This window comes from Maylandia zebra, linkage group LG2, assembly GCF_041146795.1.
Source record: "Maylandia zebra isolate NMK-2024a linkage group LG2, Mzebra_GT3a, whole genome shotgun sequence".
NCBI lineage: Eukaryota > Metazoa > Chordata > Actinopteri > Cichliformes > Cichlidae > Maylandia > Maylandia zebra.
This window is the reverse complement of record NC_135168.1, coordinates 42071153-42091743: the sequence shown is the minus strand read 5'-3', so window position 1 is coordinate 42091743 and position 20591 is coordinate 42071153. Positions and strand designations below refer to the sequence as shown.

General features: G+C 41.7%; 3 protein-coding genes across 4 annotated transcripts; 1 reads left to right on the top strand and 2 right to left on the bottom strand.

Moving 5' to 3' along the window:
- Positions 1-1074: 1074 nt before the first annotated feature.
- On the bottom strand, positions 1075-3770 carry ran (RAN, member RAS oncogene family). The gene is made up of 7 exons (XM_024804961.2): positions 3630-3770; positions 2690-2747; positions 2462-2546; positions 2140-2265; positions 1846-2033; positions 1581-1751; positions 1075-1463 (listed from the first exon to the last, which is right to left on the bottom strand). The coding sequence occupies exons 2-7, from the start codon at positions 2720-2722 to the stop codon at positions 1419-1421; spliced, it is 648 nt and encodes a 215-aa protein (XP_024660729.1). The 5' UTR covers positions 2723-2747; positions 3630-3770; the 3' UTR covers positions 1075-1418.
- On the bottom strand, positions 3771-12127 carry ndufs8b (NADH:ubiquinone oxidoreductase core subunit S8b). 2 transcript variants are annotated; one of them, XM_012917729.5, is made up of 7 exons: positions 12089-12127; positions 8589-8651; positions 8446-8511; positions 8240-8329; positions 7425-7597; positions 5178-5306; positions 3771-4993 (listed from the first exon to the last, which is right to left on the bottom strand). In XM_012917729.5, exons 2-7 carry the CDS (start codon positions 8635-8637, stop codon positions 4862-4864), a joined length of 639 nt encoding a protein of 212 aa, XP_012773183.1. In that variant the 5' UTR covers positions 8638-8651; positions 12089-12127; the 3' UTR covers positions 3771-4861. The 2 variants fall into 2 exon arrangements, with proteins under 2 accessions (XP_012773183.1, XP_004545550.1); XM_004545493.6 differs by lacking the exon at positions 12089-12127 and adding an exon at positions 11677-11804.
- A 298-nt stretch (positions 12128-12425) lies between these two features.
- tbc1d10c (TBC1 domain family, member 10C) lies at positions 12426-20591 on the top strand. Its single transcript, XM_004545491.6, has 10 exons — positions 12426-12484; positions 12781-12898; positions 14175-14274; positions 14407-14514; positions 15210-15316; positions 15579-15693; positions 15942-16007; positions 16208-16397; positions 16597-16754; positions 17336-20591. Exons 2-10 carry the CDS (start codon positions 12786-12788, stop codon positions 20453-20455), a joined length of 4077 nt encoding a protein of 1358 aa, XP_004545548.3. The 5' UTR covers positions 12426-12484; positions 12781-12785; the 3' UTR covers positions 20456-20591.

The following is a 20591-nucleotide window of genomic DNA, read 5'->3' as shown; positions in this document are numbered from 1 at the left end:
ACATGGTGTAAACTAGGGCAAAAATAAGGAACAAATTATTGAGAAGCTTATCTATAAGAGTACTGATTCAGAAATCTACTCTTGATTTCTTTGACCTGCTCTTTTTCCAGGTTGGGATGATTTCACATCATCTGTTCAAAAGGCAACTTGCTAAGGAACATTTAACCAAAATATTAATGGCAATATATGTGTATGCATTTGACCCTGTATGGATTGCAGTAAATTCAAAATAAATTCTCACTCATGCACCCAATTCTTGTTTTGTTAAGTCATTAAAGATGTATGCTGTACATTCACTCTATCCCAAAAAAAAGGACTGGTCAAAGAAGTCATTAAAACCCCAAATTGCCATGACATTCATGCCCATGCCTTAGATCTTTTTGGCTATATCAAACTTTATAATCAGTTATATTTTAAAGTGAAATCTGAAGCCAATGAAACACAGTCAATAGCCAGCTTTTGCATTCTTAAACTCAAGATTCATCTAACTGGAAACAATGTTATCTGACACAAATATTTAAAGTATTTGGTGCCTTTCAAAGCTTTGAAGGAGCAGTTTTTTCCCCCCATAATGCCCTACAGTCTGCATGCTTTTTCAATTTAATGGCACACTCTTAAGATTAAATGGTTTGTATATCTCCTTTAGCTGTACCTGAAAGCAAAGCATTCATTATTACCACACTTTGTAAAGGCTCACCAAGACACAGGCTATCATTGTCTACTTCAGGTTTCCATGTATCCACTTGATTCCAACAGTAGTAATTAGTAAGTTTGGACAAATGTCAGTATAGCATTATCTAGTTGTATTTGACCTACTGTGGGCAATGTTGCAGACAAAGCTATGGCATGAGACTTATTCCATATGAAACATTTACTGGTGACTGCAGGAGAGCACAAAAGTAAATGCTGAATTCTATTAGTTTCTTGTAGCCATCTGAGTTTCAGGAACCTGTATTGTGCATCAAATAATCCTCACCAAGATGCTTGAATATGCTAAAGCCACTTTTTAACTACGAGGCGCTCCGTGTGACCTGAAATCGTTGGCGTGCAGGCAAATCACAACAAACACGGCCGTGTTATACCGAGAATGTTTTTATTCAAAGTTTACTCCCCTTAGTGCTTCCAGTACACCGTACAACAGCATTATGTGAGCTGGGTAAGTGCAATGGAGGGTGCTCAACGATGAAGAGTAGCACGTTGCCATGCCAACAACAACACTAGGGTGGGTGTGTGTCATACAGTGAAATTAGAACCACAACTTTTCCACCAAGTTTTTTTCTTTTTTTACTTAAGTTTTAAAACAAAAAAAATTCAAAAATAAAAAAATCTGAAAAGGGATTTTACAGTAAGGGGGCAAAACTCCAACGACTTCCTGTCCACGGGTGGGGGAGGAGGGAGGGACAAATCTAGGTAACAGGTTAGAGGTCATCTTCTTCATCTGGGAGTGCTGTTTGTGATGCAACCTGGATATGGAAGAACAAAGTCATGTTTCAGATTGTTCCACATTTAGAAGATGCGCAAGTAAAATTTACAATATATTCATCCAAATCAGACAAATGAGTCTGTACAGTGATACTCACTTGAAGCTCTTCCTCATACTTAGCAGCAAGGGATGGGTCCATCTGGACCTCTGGGGGAGCAAGGGCAGGCATTGCCACAAACTCCAGGTTGGGATCACCGATCAACTTCCTTGCTAACCACAGGAAAGGCTTCTCAAAGTTGTAGTTACTTTTGGCAGAAATGTCGTAGTACTGCGGGTAGAACAATTTGCAGCAGTTAGAAATGACAAAACTCAAAAGTTTATTCTACAATTCAAAAATACACATTTTTGCAAGCAGTTATTACCTGCAGGTTCTTCTTGCGGTGAAACACAATGCTCTTGGCTTTGACTTTCCTGTCTTTGATGTCCACCTTGTTGCCACAAAGAACAATGGGAATGTTCTCACAGACACGGACCAGGTCACGATGCCAGTTGGGCACGTTCTTATAGGTGACTCGAGAAGTGACGTCGAACATGATGATAGCACACTGAGCTGTTGAGGAAGCAAGAAAGCATTAATGTATTGTTCAGCTAAAGCCAAGGTACATGAATTTTAAAAACGTGACACTTGAGCAGCGTGCGAAGGATGCAAGGAGCACCTTGAATGTAGTAGCCATCTCTCAGGCCTCCAAACTTCTCCTGACCAGCTGTGTCCCACACATTATACTTGATCGCTCCTCTGTTGGTGTGGAAAATCAGTGGGTGCACCTCTACTCCAAGAGTAGCTGAAATTTCAAGCAAAGACATAATGAATAAGGAGAATGAAGGTGTAAATGGTGATGAGATAAAGGCCATGCAGGACATGTTGCTCCCTGTAGTTCCATTTAACACATTTGGCATCTTACATCCTGCTTTCAAATCTATTACCACATCCAGACTAAAAGAATGAGCTGATTTCCTTCCTGGCAAGCGAGTACTTACCAACATATTTCTTCTCAAACTCTCCTGTGATATGCCTCTTCACGAAAGTCGTTTTCCCGGTGCCTCCATCTCCTACCAACACCAACTGCGATGCAGAACGTACAGTTAGTCTAGACTGGTTGGTACTGGTTCACCACACTGACCGTTGTTAGCACAGATAGCGGTGCTTCATTTAGTTAAAAGGCTGAGAAATGGAACATCAATTTATGTTAGATAGCAAGCACTTACCTTAAACACCGCCACCGGAACACACTGTGCCATTGAGTCCGCCGTGGTTGCGACTTTTCTGTTAAACAAAACGAGGCGGGATGGTTGATTAGCACGTTGTCCGTCAACACCAACTAGCAGTGCTAGCAACTACTTTAAATGGCATTTCAAGAAGATAAAATATGACATAAGCTATGATTTGTTGAGATGTTATTTTGGTCCTTTGAGCAGTTTTCTACGATTTGATCGTTTAGCTAAACTCCATAGCTTGTTACATAGCCATAACTTCTAGCATTTTCCATCCAAGCTAACGTTCACGCACACGTAACGAGTAAACGTGTAACGGTGCAGCTATGTTGTGGAAAAAGGTTTAATTCATGTTGTGTGTCCAATGTGTATTTGCGTTCAATCGAAAATTCGAAAGCGCGCTTCTAAATGCGTATTTCAATACCAACGGCTGCTAGCTAGGAAAGCTAAAAACGTTAGAGTGAGTGCGCCACACGACGGGCGAGCGCACTTTTTCTTGTTCGACTGAAACAATCCGACTGGAAGCCCATCTAATGTGTTCCACGCTACACTCCAAGTCAAACCCAGCCTAAATAATTCTCTACACATAAATGCAACTCCACGCATCCACAATATATTTTGCCAAAAATACTGAATATGTATTTACAGGAATACGCGCGAGTCCCAAGAACAAAGCAGAAAAAATGAGGGTTAGCCGTGCATGCTAACCCGTTAGCTAGCACAGCATGGAAGCCATTCTTTTCATCGAGCTAACAGCTAGTTAGCCGCATAAGAAAAACCACCGGCCTTCCCCAGCTGCCCCATTCCTCACGTGGATACAGCTACAAAATCGCAAAGTTAAAGTTGCCCATTGTTTTAACTGACTTTTTATCCCAACGAATGCAAACTTGAAATATATGATAGCCCGCATTGTGAGAGGAATTCAGAGACTCACCGGTAACACTTCGAAGAGAGGAAAGAGTAAATGGCTGCGTTCGCGGGAGATTCAGCGTGGACTATGAGTCAGTTTCCGCCCTTATCATGTGACCCTTGCAGCGGCAAAAACGCATCAAGAAGCAACACGGTCCTAACTGAACGTGATTCAGCATTCAGTCTTTATTTAAACACACTTATCCAACCCTAAAAGACATTCACATGTAGCTAGAAAAGCACAATTTCCCACTACAGACAAGCAGCTGAGGCTGGGCAGCTGGGTATGGTTACGAGCTGTTTATTTCTGAGGTAATTTGTTAAAAAAAACAAAAAAAAAAAACAAAACAAAACAAAAAACCCACAGGATAGCAGCAACGTCCTCGTTTCATTGAACAACTTTTGGATGCACATGCGGCAGACAAAAGAGCCCAATACCCAAAATGTTTAGTGTTAGCCAAAGCTTCGTAGGTCAGACCAAGTAATGTTGGTACACTTACCACACAAAAGTCAGTGAATGAAAAGTTATTTTCTTTCTTTGTGTACTACAAAAATAATAATCAATTTCTATAACTACCATCTGTTTACCAGAGCTGGCTTCAAAAACACAAGTGCGTTTTAATTTCGAAAACTAGAATGACATAGTTGAAAGTCAGTTGGTCAGTTTTTTATTTATTAAGCAACTCGAAAACGCAGATAATCCAGTGAACCCTGAATAACCATATTTAATTATATATTTTTTTTTTCTATTGACTAAAAATTTAAAAGTAATTTATTTGCATCACAACTGCAGCCGGCAATAGTTACACTGGAGGCTACAACCATCTAACAATAGCCTAATAAACCATTAAAAACACAGTCATTAACTCACTTAACATAAGGGATTTGGTCCAACAAGAGTCAAGTTTTGGATATAATATAAAAGACAAAAAAACCCCACAAAACACATCTTCTCAGTTTCAGAGGTTTTTCCCCTTTAATTTCAATTCGGTTAGTTAAATTTGCAACAGGTCTGTCAATATCTTTAAAACAAACATTTCAAATAATATACTCTTATATTGCAAGCTTTGACGTGCTACAGCTCAACATCAAAAAAGTACAACTACACCCAAGAGGCATACAATTTGTGCGTTTTTTATAGAATTTCCTCAGTGTATGAGGCTTTACCACTCGGAACCCGCTGGCATAACTGTAAAACCGCCAGTAATCTCTTTAAATGCATATCAGGAGGACATACAGGACCTTCCCACAGTGAGTCTATCTGTACAGATAGTCTGCTTGTATGTTGGCTGCTATCTCAGCCTCCCATCGGTCTCCGTTGTTGAGTAGCTTCTCCTTGTTGTATAGCAGCTCCTCGTGGGTCTCTGTGGAGAACTCGAAGTTCGGACCCTGAAGAAGGAATTCAATTTTTTTTAAAGACATTAACTGTCTGTTTTGAAGGAGGGTTGGGTAGAATAGTGGAGTTTTTCAGTTGTAAATTTATTGTACTGAACTAGAGTAAAGACAGTGAAAGATCCCCACATTATCATTTGCTTGTTCAGCTTCATCAAACTTGGAGGACACTTGTTTTTACCTCAACAATGGCATCAACAGGACAGGCTTCCTGGCAGAAGCCGCAGTAGATGCACTTGGTCATGTCGATGTCATAGCGTGTGGTCCGCCTGCTGCCATCGGCTCGAGTCTCAGCTTCAATAGTGATAGCCTGAGATCAATAGAGAAAGGAAAGGGAAGCATCATGTTTATTGGCACAACAGTAGGAAGCATTCAAATATCAGCAACATTCATTTTACAGACATTTTGAGAACTGACTACAAACAAACAAATAAATAATACATAATCTAGATAATGTTTTAGCATAAGTGCCCAAATTGAGGTATTTCAAAACAGCTACTGAGTGAAGAGACATTACACCCCTGTTTACCTTCAGAACTGTCTCACTCTCACCCATGTTTTCTTCTGGAAAATGTGAAATATGTACAGTGATTTTTTTTAAATATGTGCAACACCACATTGGGTAGAGAATTTTATACAATTTTAGTATGACCACATTTATTCTTCAGCACAGCCTGAACTCTCTTAGGCAGTGTTCATATCATTTCTTTAAGCAGTTGTCAGGAATAGTTCTTCAGGCGTCTTCAGAGCCATTAAGCTTTTCTTTGGATGTTGGTTGGCTTTTGTTCCGTTCTCTATCTAGATGATCCCACGCTGCTTCAATAATGTCGAGGTTCAGGCTCTGGGGAGGCCGATCCATGACTGACAGAAACGTACAGAGTGGAACACTATCTAGGTATGCTTCTACTGAATGGCAGCGTCCTGGGGATAATTACCATGCTGAAAAATGAAGCCAATCAGATCAAAATCTGATTATACTTTTCTGGGTTCATAATTACATCCATTTTGACCAGATCTCCAACACCTTTGGCTTAAAGGCAGCCCCAAACCATGACAGAGCCTTCACCGTGTGTAGACACTCACTGCTGTAGCTCTCTTCCGACCTCCTCTGCATGTCATGATGACAATTTAGACTAAATATGGAGCCATCACTCCATCAAACCTTTTGCCCCTGATTTTCAGTCCCAGTTCCCGATTAACTTGGCATACCTCAGCCTCTTTTCTTTGTTTGCATTCCTTAACACTATCCCTGCTAATAATGAAATGTTCCAGCAGTCTATGTTTTCCCATCAAGCAATAGTTTAAACTTTAAGTTTTTGTTCTTTCTTTTGAGATATACATGTATTCATATAACCAAAACATCCTGAATGATTAGCAATTCATGATCCACTGGTAGCTTCAAAACAATAATCTGGTTTCAAGAATGTTTCTTGACAGACACCCTACCACTGAGCCCATTTTTGGTCAGGTTTTGGTGAACAGTAGATGGATAGAGTGTAGAGCAAGATGCATTTCTTAGGTCCTGTCTCAGATCTTTCCCGGATATAAAAAGTGTCTTATGACACAATTTAAAATGGATTCTTTGCTAAATTGTTATGTGTAAGCTGTAGGCACAGCAACGGCTCATCCTTAGGTGTTTTTTTTTGTCTTGAATGATTCATTCATGAGTGCTAAGTGGCTTAAGAAAAAAAGTATTCCTCAGAAAGTGGTTAGGTACAGGACTAGAGTGCATCGAAAATAAGGGAAAAAGCAGCCAATGTACACAGAAACAGAAAGCCATTGCTGAAGAGCTCTTTAATAAATTACAAGAAAATCCTGCTGGTCTGAAGCAAAATAGAAATCAATGAGGGCTGACTGAAGACTTTTTCATAGTACTGCAGATGCAACAAGGTGCTTAGAAGCTTAGAAGCACTTGAAACCACATGAGAGCACAAGGCAGTTCTGGTGAGATTTGGGGATTATGGAAGTTATTTGTGTCAACAATACTCGGATAGAAGGTGATGTTTAAATGAGCGGTAAATGTGTTCAAAAATATCTGCCACACTATTGCACTTGTGCCCACTCTAGCCTCAGTTTCCTGTTCTCAGCTGGAAACCTTCAGCTGCTGTGACTGGTCTGCTTCAAGGTTTCAACATGTTGTGTTTTCAGAAATGCTCTTCTTTTCTTACAGTGGTTGAAAAAGCGGTTATTCAATGTCTTTTTATCAGTCCCAGAGAACTGCCGCTGCCAAACCATCAGTTTCTAAAAACCCTCAAACCTGATCATCCATGGCTAACAGCTATGCCATGTCAAAGTGATGTCATTCATTTTTCTCGTTCCGTATAACGCTTTGTTTGTACTTCAGTACATCTTCTAGACAACCTCAACATGTCAAAAAAACCAAAACACAACTATCATAATAAAAGGGACTGTGTGTGTATGCGTTTACCTGAGCAGGGCAGATAGCCTCACAAAGCTTACAGGCAATGCAGCGCTCCTCTCCGTTAGGATAGCGGCGGAGGGCGTGCTCCCCACGAAAGCGGGGCGACAGAGGACCCTTCTCAAATGGGTAGTTGATGGTGGCAGGTTCACGGAACAGATAACTCATGGTCATTGCCAAACCTGCGTGAAGGCAAAGAATAAAATAAATAAATAAATAATAATTAAAAATTTAAAAAAAACTTAAAGGGCCCACTGTCTCTGACACACATTGATTTGCAAGATTTGAGTTAGTTGAAAAGAGGTCAATTACTCACCTGTACTGAGGAATGTACTGTTTAAAGGCGTATGAAGCCTGAGTTTTTGACTCATATGAATAAGATGGATGTATACTGACCTCATTAACTTAATTTCTGGCCATGATTAATAACAGTAGATAAACAAATCAGGCACTTTATATAGATACACTTTGGTAGAACTGGGTTGGAGCCCCTTCTGCCATCAGAATTGCTGTAATTCTATTCACATAGATTCAACAAGGTGCTGGAGCCTTTCCTCTCAGATTTTGGTCCATATAGACATGATAGCATCACACAGTTGCTGCAGGTTTGTCAGCTGCACATTCACATTGTGAATCTCCTGATGGATCACATCCCAAATTTGCTGTTAAACTGACATCTCGTGACTGTGGAGGTCATTTAGGTGGTGGTTTAGTGAACATTGTTGCAGTCAAGAAACCAGTTTGAGATGATTTGAGCTTTGTGACATGGAGCATTACAGGCTACAAATCTAGGCTATCAGCACAGAAAACACAATCAACGGGACCTCTGAAGAGCTCGGTCCAAAGCAGGGTTGTGGCAGCCCGGTCAGTGATGGATCTCATGTCTGTTGGCAGCTCCTGAGCATTTACATACTCTGACAGAAGAATAAAAGGAGAGAGGAGTAGAAGAGTAAATACAAATTTGGCATGCTGATGTGGTCACTGCACTGGAGATTCATATATATGTACAGCTCTTGGTGTGTGTACTCACTGTAGCCGTCTCTCTGCACACTGAGACTCAGCGGGCGAATTGCACCGCAGCCATATCCAAATGTACCTGGAGAGACATACACGTGTGATCTGAATATTTTGTGCACTTAAATATTACTGTGTTAATGACACCTGCATTAGTACCTTGTTTGGAGTAGCAGTGGAGAAGACGTAGACTCAGTGCTGCAGACATCTGAGCAGAGAAAGCTTTTAAAAGAGTAAAGAATAGTTAGAAGAATGAAGATTCTCAGAGTAAACGTGAAAAAAGAAATTCACAACTGCACAATACCCAAGAGCTGCATCTGAGCCTCTACAGGCCTCACATAGCATGTTAAATGTTAAAGTTCATGACAGTATAATTAGAAAAAGACTGAACAACTGTGGCTTGTTAGTAGTGGCCGCTAGGAGGAAGCTTCTTCTCTAAAAAGAACAAGACGACATGGTTGAAGTTGGTAAAGCTGCCCTTGAAGAAGACTTCTGGAGCACAGTTTTTTTTAACAGATGAGACCAAAGTGGAGGTTTGGCCATATTGCACAGCACTACCTTCAGCAAAACTCAAACACAGCACAAACACTTCAAACCAACTGTTCAATCATGCTGGTGCAAGGTTTCTGATTTGAGCTTGTTTTGTAGCCACGAGAGATAGGCACCTGCAAGGTGCCTAACTCCTCCGTATGTCAGAGTTTTGTAGAGTGAAATGTGAGGCCATCTGTCCGACACCTAAAGCTTCTCCTAAATTAGGCCATGCAACAGGATAATGACCCCAAGCACAGCAGCAAATCTACAGCATGGAAGTCCAGACCTCAACCTGACTGAAATGCTGTGTATAAAGGAATGCTTGCTAATGCCAATGAATTGAAGCAGCTGAAGTTACTGCTGTTAACTACTGGCTCTGTAAACTACTCATAGAATGATTGTGATGTTGAACTAAAACAAATGCCTGAATCCTACATTGTGGATATCCTACTGTGGTGATCTGAAATGTGATTTAAAATCAGAGTTTTTTCTTTTGTATATTTTATTTTACATCCAGGAGTTAATATATGCTAAAGAGTATACATTTTCATTATGTACATTTATGTACTGTCGCATACTAAGTGTAATTACATAGTTATTGCCTGAGACTATTGTTGTTGAATGAAAAACTCAAAGAAGGTTTCAGCAGTGGACCTGTGTGAAATCAGCAACTTGCAAAAATAAATCAAAACGGGGGTTAGTGATTCTGAGAAAAGCAATCGCAACAAAGTTCAACATTTAACCATCTGAGCAGCTTTACTAATGAAATTATATCAGACTTCAGAATTTATATGCAGTGAGATTTACTGATCAATGATCAAAGGGGAGATTTATGTCATTTATGCCAAATGTATTCTGGGATTTGGATCCAACAAGTAAAGTATGCATATTACGCACACACACACACAAGCACACATGCAGCTATTACCCATTTCTTATTTTTATACCTATATTTTTTACACTTGTTTTTATACTTATTTTTTTTCCAGAACTTCAAGCATTACTTGTTTTGTTGTGTTTCTCAATGTTCTGAAGCTTGCAATCCATTTCTTTCTGTTTTATCTCCTTTAACCTTTTCTCTTGAAGAAACTCTACATTTGTGTGCAGTCTCTTATCACACCTTGCTTTCAGCACTCTGTATTTTATCTCCATGTCTTGGAGTTTGCATTGCATCTCTCTCTGTTTTATGCCCTGTTGTTTCTTCTCTTGGAGGATTTCTTTTTTTTTTCCCCCAGAGCTTCACCAGGCTTTACTTGCATCTGCTGATTCCTTTTGTCTGTTTCTTGGAGATCCCATTCTTTCCATCCATCCATTCGCTTCCGCTTATCCTTTTCAGGGTCGCGGGGGGGCGCTGGAGCCTATCCCAGCTGTCATAGGGCGAGAGGCGGGGTACACCCTGGACAGGTCGCCAGTCTGTCGCAGGGCCAACACACAGGGACAAACAACCATTCGCACTCACATTCATTTGCACATTCACACCTAGTGACAATTTGGATTATCCAATTAACCTATCCCCACAAGCTGCATGTCTTTGGACGTCCAAAGACATGCAGCTTGTGGGGATAGGTTAATGCACGGTGGTTAGCACTGTTGCCGCACAGCAAGAAGGTCCTGAGTTCAATTCCACCATCAGGCCGGGGTCTTTCTGTGTGGAGTTTGCATGTTCTCCCCGTGTTTGCGTGGGTTCTCTCCGGGTACTCCCATTCTTTTTCCTCAATAATACTTCCCTTTTCTTGAAGCTAGTAGGACTTTTTTTTTTTAAATTGGGCGCTCTTTTTCTCATTTTCTTGCATGAGGAACATAATTTTCAGGTTACTGCAAAGTCCCGTAAAACACTCCCTTTTCACCTGACTGTAAAGGGTTCGCTCAGTGGAGCCAATATTGCAGCAAATATTTTTATAAATGTCGTATTAACCCAGAAAAGCTTCTCTACAACAAGAGAGGAGTGAAAAAAGGGAGACAGACTGCCAGCTGATCCGAGTCATCCTGTAATCTGGCGCCCCAAATCCCAACTATTACGTTAGCGATTTGCTACGTTCACGGGACGCTGTTTGAATCGGAAGAAATGCACTCTCGGATTATCCCTCGATTATTGACCAGTATTCGCCGTGTAAAATCGTAAAATACACAGGAAAGTCGATCAGCTGAAAAACCTATAAGCAGGGACATTACATAAAGACCTTAGTATTTCTTAACATGTAAACCCAGAGATAAATCAGTCGATGCCTTTACTGTATCGGTGCTAGTATAAAAATACGTATACGATCAAAAAACAATCCACCACAGAGGTTTAATCTGAACTACCTGTGTTTTTCGGACACATGAAGGACCAGCTGTCCTGACCAATGACAGGATAAAGCCTTTAACCCAGCCGCTGGTTCTAACATACAGTCTACACGATTCACCTGAACGCCTCCTTTCAAATAGCATAACAGTTAGCAAAATTAGGCTCTGGTACACTAATGCTGCCAGGCTAATTTCTTTAATTAAGCTTTATTTAGTTTTTATATATTTCCGTTCAGATGAAAAATGTTTTAATGCGCTAAGCATTCCTCATAAAGGTAAACTCATCGGTCAGCAACTTTGCAACCATGTTAGCCAGTTAATTTACGGTAATTTAGTATAATCGAGCTAACATGACAATAAGATGAACATAGCCTATTCTCAATGCTAGCTAATTTGCGTCATTATTAATGTAAATCTCTTTTAGACTTACCACTGGCACAAGTTTATGATGATCAACACTAAGGAGGCAATAGTCCCTAAACTGTGCAATGCTATTAATGCTGCATTCAAGGCCTCCACGTTGATGTTGTATTCACCGTCACCTAGGAAATCGCAACATTATTTTACCTTTGACAAGAGTTATACATTTAATAACGAAAAGAAAGAAAGACAAGTGACAAGACTGTTTGCTGTTCTGTTGAATAAGCCTTTAACTGCGAAAGCTAAACCAGGGAAACTATGAAAAGATTGGAAAGCCACGCTGAACACTAAATAAACTGTATGGTTATTCTGCAGCTCTCAGCTTCAGAAACAAATAGCAGAAACGTCGCCTACCCGTGTCCGTCTTTGGACTGGAACATCTCGTGGAAAGGGAACTGCCGGTAACAAGTTATTTAATTTACCTGGCTTCCTAAAGTACGCATAGGCCTTCTTGTTTCCCACCCGCAATTAGGAAGTCCTATAAATGACAGAAAAGCCCCAATTGCACAATTATCACTTATATGTGATGACTGATGAATCATATTTAAGCAGTTTAACGGCATTTTCATGACAGTAAAAAAAACAAAAAACAAAAAAAAAACAAACCACTCCATAATTTTATCGTCATTGTTTGTGACGCGGAAGTTTATGTGAAAACTGCATTTGTGACGGTGAGAAATGAAGGCGTGGTGAACAAATGAGAGCATATGAGAGAACGCAAGAGAGAGAGAGAGGAAGTTTGTCTTCCTCCTCCATCACTGGAGGATCACTTCACCTCTTCAGCAGCCAACTAATCAAACAGGGCGGAAATGTAAAAGGTAGTCACATTTAAATGTATATTTTAAAAGCTTTAACAGCTGTGGTTATGTTTATGACTTAAAATCGGGGGCTGGGGGGCTTGGTACACTTCTTTACTCTCATTCTCAACTTGGAAAATGCAGATTTCATAGATCCCGAGTCAAATAAGAGAGAGAGGGTGAAAACGTGCACAGAGACGTTTGCAGAGTGGGGTTAAGCTGTTTACCATCTTGGATGTTTGAGATTTTAAACATCTCTGACGCACACATCCTCATCGGTTGCATACTGGATGACGAGCCCATCCTCTTTTCTTTAGCTAAGATGTTGAATTCTTCGAGTCCAGCCCAGAAGAACCTCAGTGAAGAGGACAGCTCTGGATCTGAACCGGAGACAGACCGCTTTGGCTTCATCTTAACCAATGGTTCCACAGCTGGGTGAGCACATCCACCTTGCGCCTTGTGTACTCTTACTGTGCTGTTGGTGATCTGTTCAAAACCAGGGGATCTAAGTTTTCATTCTCCCATTAAAGAGATTTTTTTTTTTTTTTATTATAAGGGACTAAAAGACGTGCAGGGCGACCTTGTCGAGATCACACAGATCAGAAAGCCCAGGGACTTTGGTAATAGTAAGGTTTGCACCTGCTGTCAGAAGATATAATTTGAAACTAAATATTAAATATTATCAGATAATTTAATGGTTGTTGCTTTGTCTTTATATGAGCAAAGACAAAGGTTCCAGATGAGCTAAGAGTTTCTAATGTGGGCACACAACACCCCCTGAAGCAGCAAACAAAGTAATTTTCCTCCATGACAAGACCAGGAAGTGTTGAAGCAGTGTTTAAATCTGCCGATTTTAAGAGACAGAGGAGCATTTGCACCCCCCCTCCCCCCCCCCACACACACACACACAGCCAGGTGGACTAAATGCCATTAATAAAGAGTTAAAAGACAAATTGTTAGAGCAGAGATGTTAAGATTGAGAGAAAAAGTCACACAGAGTGAAAGAAAGGAACATTCAGGCTATACTGGTGTAGTGGAGAATGTGTAAGAATGCATGTCAGTTGGAAACACGTCAAGAAACAAAGAAATCAGGATGACCCCTGCAAATAACGTGGCTTTACGGCAGTTTCATAAGCAGAGCAAAGGGGGAGGAGATGCTTTAGAATGATTTAGCTGAGCGTATCAGTGAAAAAGCCAAGTGGTTTCAACCACAGTGGGCCTTCTTCAGGACGGAAACTGCACAAACAGATTGTTTACACTTGATATTCTTTACATATAATCCACAAAAAAAAAAAAATATTGCAAAAAACATAATGACTGAACTGAAAGTGGGTGTGTGTACTTGAAAAATAAAGTGCAATTTTACTTTCAGAATCAGCTGACTGTGCGTTTGATAATAGCCCTGGCAGGGGATTGCACACGAGGCGGTGTAAACTAAGCATTAAAACTAACTGAACAAACTGCAACCTGTCATCTTTACTTTCTTCATTGATAACATCCTGACCTGTTGCCATAGAGACTTCACACTGCTAACGTGTGGTTTTCCTGTTTCCTGTCTTGTTTTCGGAGCACTGTGTGTCTGTAATGACAACACACTAAACAGTGTGCAGCGACACAGCACTACAAAGGTCTCCAGAATTTAAATTGTTCAGCAAACAGGTGAAACGTGTCAAAATACTTACCTGGTGATTCATGTGCTGTGCTGTGTCAGGAGTTTGGGCCCGCCACCTGAACTGGTCAGGCAGAGGGAGGCCAAGTGGATAAAGATCATTGACCAATGGGATCGCATCTTGTCGAAGAAGAGCAGTAAGGTGCGTCCCGTCAAAGATGCCCGAAAATAAACCCTGGCACCAAATGATGGGCGATGGGCCTTATACATGATAGACATTGTGACACATCAGGAAAAAGCACAGTAACCGTTTGTTTTCCGGGTCTCTCATTAGGTCAAAGTGCAGTGTCAGAAAGGAATCCCTGCCTCGCTCAGAGCCAAGTGCTGGCCTCTGCTGTGCGGAGCTGCCAACAGGATGAAACAGCATGAAAACCTCTACGAGGCAAGAGAAACAAACACTCTCACTGGGATGGTTTAAGAAAGTGCAAGAGTCCAGCTGCAAAGACTTTATGTAAAAGATGGACATAGCCACCATGTTGTCTCTCGTTGGAGTTTGAAGTGCTGGTTTACTATTTGGCCGGCAACATGTTGTTCACGAGTGATTGATGGATCTAAGTGAGAAATTTAGGAAACTACATACTTATAGAGCAGCAACATCACATTCCCTAAATCATGCCGTCTTTATCATTCGTTTAACTATAAATGGGACTATAATTGTATTTTGCATTAAATACCACTTCAGATTAGCGACTAAGGCCGTAAACCTATCAGGAAATAATTTAATATGACCAAGAGGGTCATTTTCTAATTTTTTCTACGCAATCTGACTTTTTTTTCCCCCACCAGGAGTCTTCCCCTTCTGGCAATTAAACAAAATGCAGGTTTAAGGCATTTCTACATTGCTTTCTGTTAGACCTGGAGGCTATATTGTCCATTGTTTATATACAGTCTATGCCTGATCATCTATATATACACTGTTCTAAGTTGTGAGATCTTGTGATCACTGTTTTCTTATATTTTATTGAGTAAAAGTTAAATTATTTATAATATTGAAAAACAAACTAACTTACTTAGAATTTTAAAGACTCAAAAATCTATTGTTTGGTATGCATTTTATGTTTTTTGTCTCTGCATCAGACTCTGGATGAGCAGCCGGCTCTGCAGAGCTGGGTGGATGTGATTGAGAGAGATCTGGACCGGCAGTTCCCTTTCCACGAGATGTTCCAGTCCAAAGACGGACACGGGTAGGCGACGTTTCTGCTATTTGTTTCTGAAGCTGAGAGCTGCAGAATAACCATACAGTTTATTTAGTGTTCAGCGTGGCTTTCCAATCTTTTCATAGTTTCCCTGGTTTAGCTTTCACAGTTAAAGGCTTATTCAACAGAACAGCAAACAGTCTTGTCACTTGTCTTTCTTTCTTTTCGTTATTAAATGTATAACTCTTGTCAAAGGTGACTGAAACCTCTGGCTGTGTGAGAGATGATTGTGGTGTGTGTGTGTCTGCAGGCAGCGTGGTTTGTTCCGGGTGTTGAAAGCTTACACCCAGTATCAGCCAGATGAGGGTTACTGTCAGGCTCAGGGGCCGGTGGCTGCAGTGCTGCTGATGAACATGCCTGCTCAGGTAAAGGCCATTAACAGTTTAGCTTCGGTCTGATAAATCAGCTGCAAAGACATTAAAATAATTAGATTTCAGTGGAGAAACAACAACCTTCATTTAAGACACCGACTCTACCTTGCTTGTTTCATCGACCTGTTAAGCTTTTTATTTCAGAGGTATAACAGTATTAATGCAATCCTGAGAATACAGTGCTAATTTTCTATAATACGGAGCAGTTATTGGCCTAATGTTCACCTTATGTAACCTGGCAGGAGGCCTTCTGGTGTCTGGTTCAGATCAGTGAGCAATACCTGCCCGGATATTACAGCCCTCTGCTGGTGAGGACATGCACATCTTCTGTTTTTTACATTTTTTACCTTTTATAATACATATAATCAACACGTAGGCGAGTAGATGTTGATTTCAAGGCTGATTCTTGATAAGTTGTGCTATAAATATAACCCAAACACAAAGATGAATCATGTGTTGACCCTGAAAGCTGGGCAGCTGTCTGAGCCTACTGTGGTGTGCTGTGTAGGAGGGAGTACTGTTCGATGCGGCCATGCTGACCTGGGTTTTGAAAAAGACGTGTCCAGCTGCACACAAACATCTGCAGAACCACGGAGTGGAGCCCCTCATGTTTGCCACCGACTGGCTGATGTGTCTGTTCACACGTCACCTTCCATTCAACACGCTTCTCCGAGTCTGGGACCTCTTCTTCTGCTATGGTAGAGCTGACCTCAGGCTAACACAACCCCCTTAGGACTGGCAGGAATAGCAGCTTATTAAAAGCGATGGTTTTGTCCACTATATATAGAAGTGTTTAAATATCTGCACAATTCTTACATTTTTGGTCACTGCCATCATCTACCTGATATGTAGCATTTTCACCAGGTCTTCCTCTTTCGCCCTCATCTTTCCTCGTAGGGGTCCGGGTGCTGCTACAGGTTGCAGCGGTGCTGGTGCGCCGGGTGTTGGGTCGAGCTGAGCAGAGGAAGCAGTGTCAGGGCCAAATGGAGACTCTGGAGAAGTTGAGGGGTGTTAAGGAGGAGGTCCACGATGAAGATGACGAATTCATAGCAGAGGTAAGATTTCGATTTTTAAACCTGATAGGCTTATAGAGAAGCATCTTGTTCTCTGCCAATTACCTCAAGATAACAGCTTTCATTTGTAAAGCAACAGAGCAAGTAAATTAAACTAATCATGGCCACAAATAGTGTAAAAAGATACACCTCAAAAGCAAAAACCTTTCAAAAAGATGGCTGCAAACCAAAGAGATGAGGCAAATAAAAAAAACCCTGAAGAGTAAATTTAAAACATGTTTCTATCATTAACTTTGTTTTATTTAATTTTTTTACAAAATGGCACTATTCTATCAAATAACGTAGATATAAATCTTGGTAAGTTACTAAAACAGCTCAGCCACAAACATGTCTGATCCACTGTGGCATGAACGTGGGAGCTCTGGAGGTGTCCTGTGGTGCTTGGAATTAGTGTGTCAAAATTGCTCAATTGGATTATGATCTAAGGAATTTGGAGGTTAGGGGTAACTGTTCAAGGCTCTTTGTGGTGTTTCTCAGGGATCTTTAACAGGTTTTGTATTGTGGCGGGACACACTGTGTTGTTGGGGTACAAACTATCTGCAGAGTTTCCCTTCTTGTTTCAGGTGTGCTCTGTGCCACTGTCGGGTAAAGATTTGGAAAAGCAGACGGAGAAGGAGCTGGAAAAGTGGAGGAAAGAAAAACCATCGTCCACGTTTGACCCCAGAGGTCGCTGCCATGGATACCAGAAGGCGTGGGCTAGAGCTCGGCAGCATGAAATTGAGAAGGAGAGGAAAGAGAGACAGAAAGGGAACCTCTCTGTCCCACTAACTCGCTCAGCCTCCTCTCTCTCACTGTCTCCTTCCCTCCTTCACAAGAAGTGGAGGAAAGTGGGAAAAGGGAACACAGTTGACTCTGAAGGCAGTAACAAAGTAGTGAGGCATCTTTCAATGGGTGGAAGGGAGGACTGGAAAAGCTGGAATGAGTTTGACTTTAAGAAGGTACAAGGAGTCAAAGAGGAGGAGGATGTAGTTTCAGAGGGACAAAAAGAGGGACAAACTGAACAGAAGGAAATTTCACAGACACCTGACAAGATTCAAGAAATCAAAAATATCCAAACAGAAGAAACAGCAGCGGGAAAAGAACAGACTGAAAACACGGAAAAAGGAGTTGCTGAAATTGAGGAAAGCAGTGTCAAAGAGACAGAAACAGGTGATGTTAGAGAGATGGAGAAAAGTGTTGTCACAGAGACAAGTGTTGTCAGGGAGACAGAGACAAGTGTTGTCAGGGAGACAGAGACAAGTGATGTCAGGGAGACAGAGACAAGTGATGTCAGGGAGACAGAAACAAGTGATGTCAGGGAGACAGAAACAAGTGATGTCAGGGAGACAGAAACAAGTGATGTCAGGGAGACGGAGATGAGTGTTGCCACAGAGACAAGTGTTGTCCGGGAGACGGAGACAAGTGATGTCGGGGAGACAGAGACAAGTGATGTCGGGGAGACGGAGACAAGTGTTGTCGGGGAGACGGAGACAAGTGTTGTCGGGGAGACGGAGACAAGTGTTGTCAAGGAGATGGAGACAAGTGTTGTCAGGGAGACAGAGACAAGTGATGTCAGGGAGACGGAGACAAGTGATGTCAGGGAGACGGAGACAAGTGATGTCAGGAAGACTGAGACAATTGAAGTCAGGGAGACAGGGGAACGCAAACTCAGTGATATGGATGAAACCAAGCTGACTGAGATAAATGAAAGCAAAATGCTTTCAGAACAAGAAGAAAAGATTGCCCCAAATCAGACTGTTGAAAATATTCTTCATCCCCCTGATTATGCACCTCACTGTGAACAAGAAGAAAAGCTGGACGCAGAGAGTGAATCACAAGTGCTAGAAGAACAAAGTCATAAAAGCAAAGACCAGGAAGTAGAGCTCAAAGACACAAATGAAGAGGCAGAGAAACACGTGGTTGCTGTGGAGGAAAACCACAGTGAGACACCGAGAATAGCCGAAGCACATACAAACACAGAGGACGAGATGCAAATAGGTGTAAACGCAGGCGAGGAGCAGAGGATACAAGCTGACGTGAAATCAGAAGAGAGTGCTGACACTGAAAGTGTGCAACAGGTGGAGATGAACGCAGACGTTACGGAGTCTAAAAGTGAGACAAGTGTGGACACAGACAGAGGTGTTGAAGCTTTAACTGTTGATGATCAGAATAGTGCAGCAGAGGCAGAATCACGACAGGAAAAGGAAGAGCTGATCAAGGAGACAGAAAAAGGTGCACTTGAAGTAAAATACCACAGTACTGAGTCATTAGTACAAACAGAAAAGGAAGCAGAGTCCCACACCCAAAGAGACACAGAAAATGAGGTTCTGACACATAATCAGGAAAATTCAGCCACACAGTGCGATATAAAGGTAGAAATTAAAGAAGTCGATTCAGAACAACAAGTAGATTCAAAGACAGAAATGGAGCTAGAAGAAGAAATATTAATGCTGTCTTCATCTGAATGCACTCAACAAAAAGAAAGCACTGGTGGAGTAGATGATCCAGAGACTAAAGCTGAGATAACAGTAGGAAAAGACACAGTGGAGGCGTCAAATAAGGCAACAGAAGAAATGATTTTGAATGTACACTCGGAGGCACAGGTTGAAAGTGATTCATGCATCTATACTCAAAAAATCACAGAGGAAACACCAACAGAAACTCAGACTTATGAGAAGCCTGCAGACTCTGCAACACCCATGGAAACGGAAGAGTCTGCAGCACCAGCTGATCAGCTCAACCACACCAGTGAGCCTGATGAGGAGAGTTCAGTACAAATTAGTACCTCTGAGACAAAAGCACCTGAAGAGACAACAAGCCAGGTTACTGTGGATCCTGAAGACTCAAATCAAAAGGTTCAACAAGTGGAGCCCACGCAGGAGGAAGAAATTACTGAAAAGATTAAACAAACTCCAGCAGGAGAGGACGATGTCTTCATTTCTTCTGAGCCAACAAATGTTCCTCAAGTCCAATGTTCTCAATCTGCAAAAGAGCCCCCGGTACAAACCCCTGAGCGTCGCAGCAGTCGATCATCCGCTGATTTCTGCGTTCGCAAGTCATCCACCTCACGTAGCTCCAGGCTAGCCCGCAGGCTTTCCGAGGATCTCTTCACCACCCCCCAGAAAACTTCAGAAAATCAACCAGAAGCCAAACTCACAGAGTCACAGTGCAATCCTAAAGCTGTGACCTCAAAACAAGCTGCTCCTGATCTGCTGCCGCCTGCAGCAGCAGCAGCAGCAGCAGCAACAACAACAGAGGAAGCCCCCACACAGCAGCAGCCACAGCCCGACACCCCTAAACGTTTTGGTCTCTTCCGCAGACTGAGAGGTGAGCATCACAAAGACAACAAGGCTAAGAAGGCACCCAAAATGCAAGTGCCAAAAATCTTGATTCAAGACTTCAGTGATATGCCAGGGACTGGGAATGCAGCTGAGGAAGAGGCGGAGGACAAACTGAACTCCAAGGAGAGGAGGCGGCGGCGGAGGGAACAAGAAAGAAAGGAGAAGGAAGAGGAGAGGTTGAAAAAGAAGAAAGAGAAGGAGCTGGAGAAGGGGAAGGAAAAGGAGAGGAGGAAACCACAGACGAGAGGGAAAAGTTTTCAGGTGCAAAAAGAGAAACGTAGTGACGACGCTGCTCATCCTGCAAAGACTGACTCACAGACAATTCACAGACATTCTGCTGGTTATGCCGAGGCTTATTTTTGACATTACTCAGATTCTGCATCACTGCCTTTCTCTCTTTGAGCTCCACATTGGTGGATATGTGGAATTCCCTCATCCTAAATATTTCTCATACTTGAACTTTTCGACATGTAAATAAATAATAAATGATGTTTACATA

Coding starts and splice junctions, on each gene's coding strand:
- ran (XM_024804961.2), bottom strand. CDS start 2,722: ATGGCACAGTGTGTTCCGGTGGCGGTGTTTAAG. Junction 2,547..2,689: donor TTCCGGTGGCGGTGTTTAAG/GTAAGTGCTTGC, acceptor TCTGCATCGCAG/TTGGTGTTGGTAGGAGATGG. Junction 2,266..2,461: donor GTTTGAGAAGAAATATGTTG/GTAAGTACTCGC, acceptor TTGAAATTTCAG/CTACTCTTGGAGTAGAGGTG.
- ndufs8b (XM_012917729.5), bottom strand. CDS start 8,637: ATGTCTGCAGCACTGAGTCTACGTCTTCTCCACTGCTACTCCAAACAA. Junction 7,598..8,239: donor TTGGACCGAGCTCTTCAGAG/GTCCCGTTGATT, acceptor GCCTTCACGCAG/GTTTGGCAATGACCATGAGT. Junction 4,994..5,177: donor CTGTTGATGCCATTGTTGAG/GTAAAAACAAGT, acceptor TTCCTTCTTCAG/GGTCCGAACTTCGAGTTCTC.
- tbc1d10c (XM_004545491.6), top strand. CDS start 12,786: ATGTTGAATTCTTCGAGTCCAGCCCAGAAGAACCTCAGTGAAGAGGAC. Junction 15,694..15,941: donor TGATGAACATGCCTGCTCAG/GTAAAGGCCATT, acceptor GTAACCTGGCAG/GAGGCCTTCTGGTGTCTGGT. Junction 16,398..16,596: donor GGACCTCTTCTTCTGCTATG/GTAGAGCTGACC, acceptor CTTTCCTCGTAG/GGGTCCGGGTGCTGCTACAG.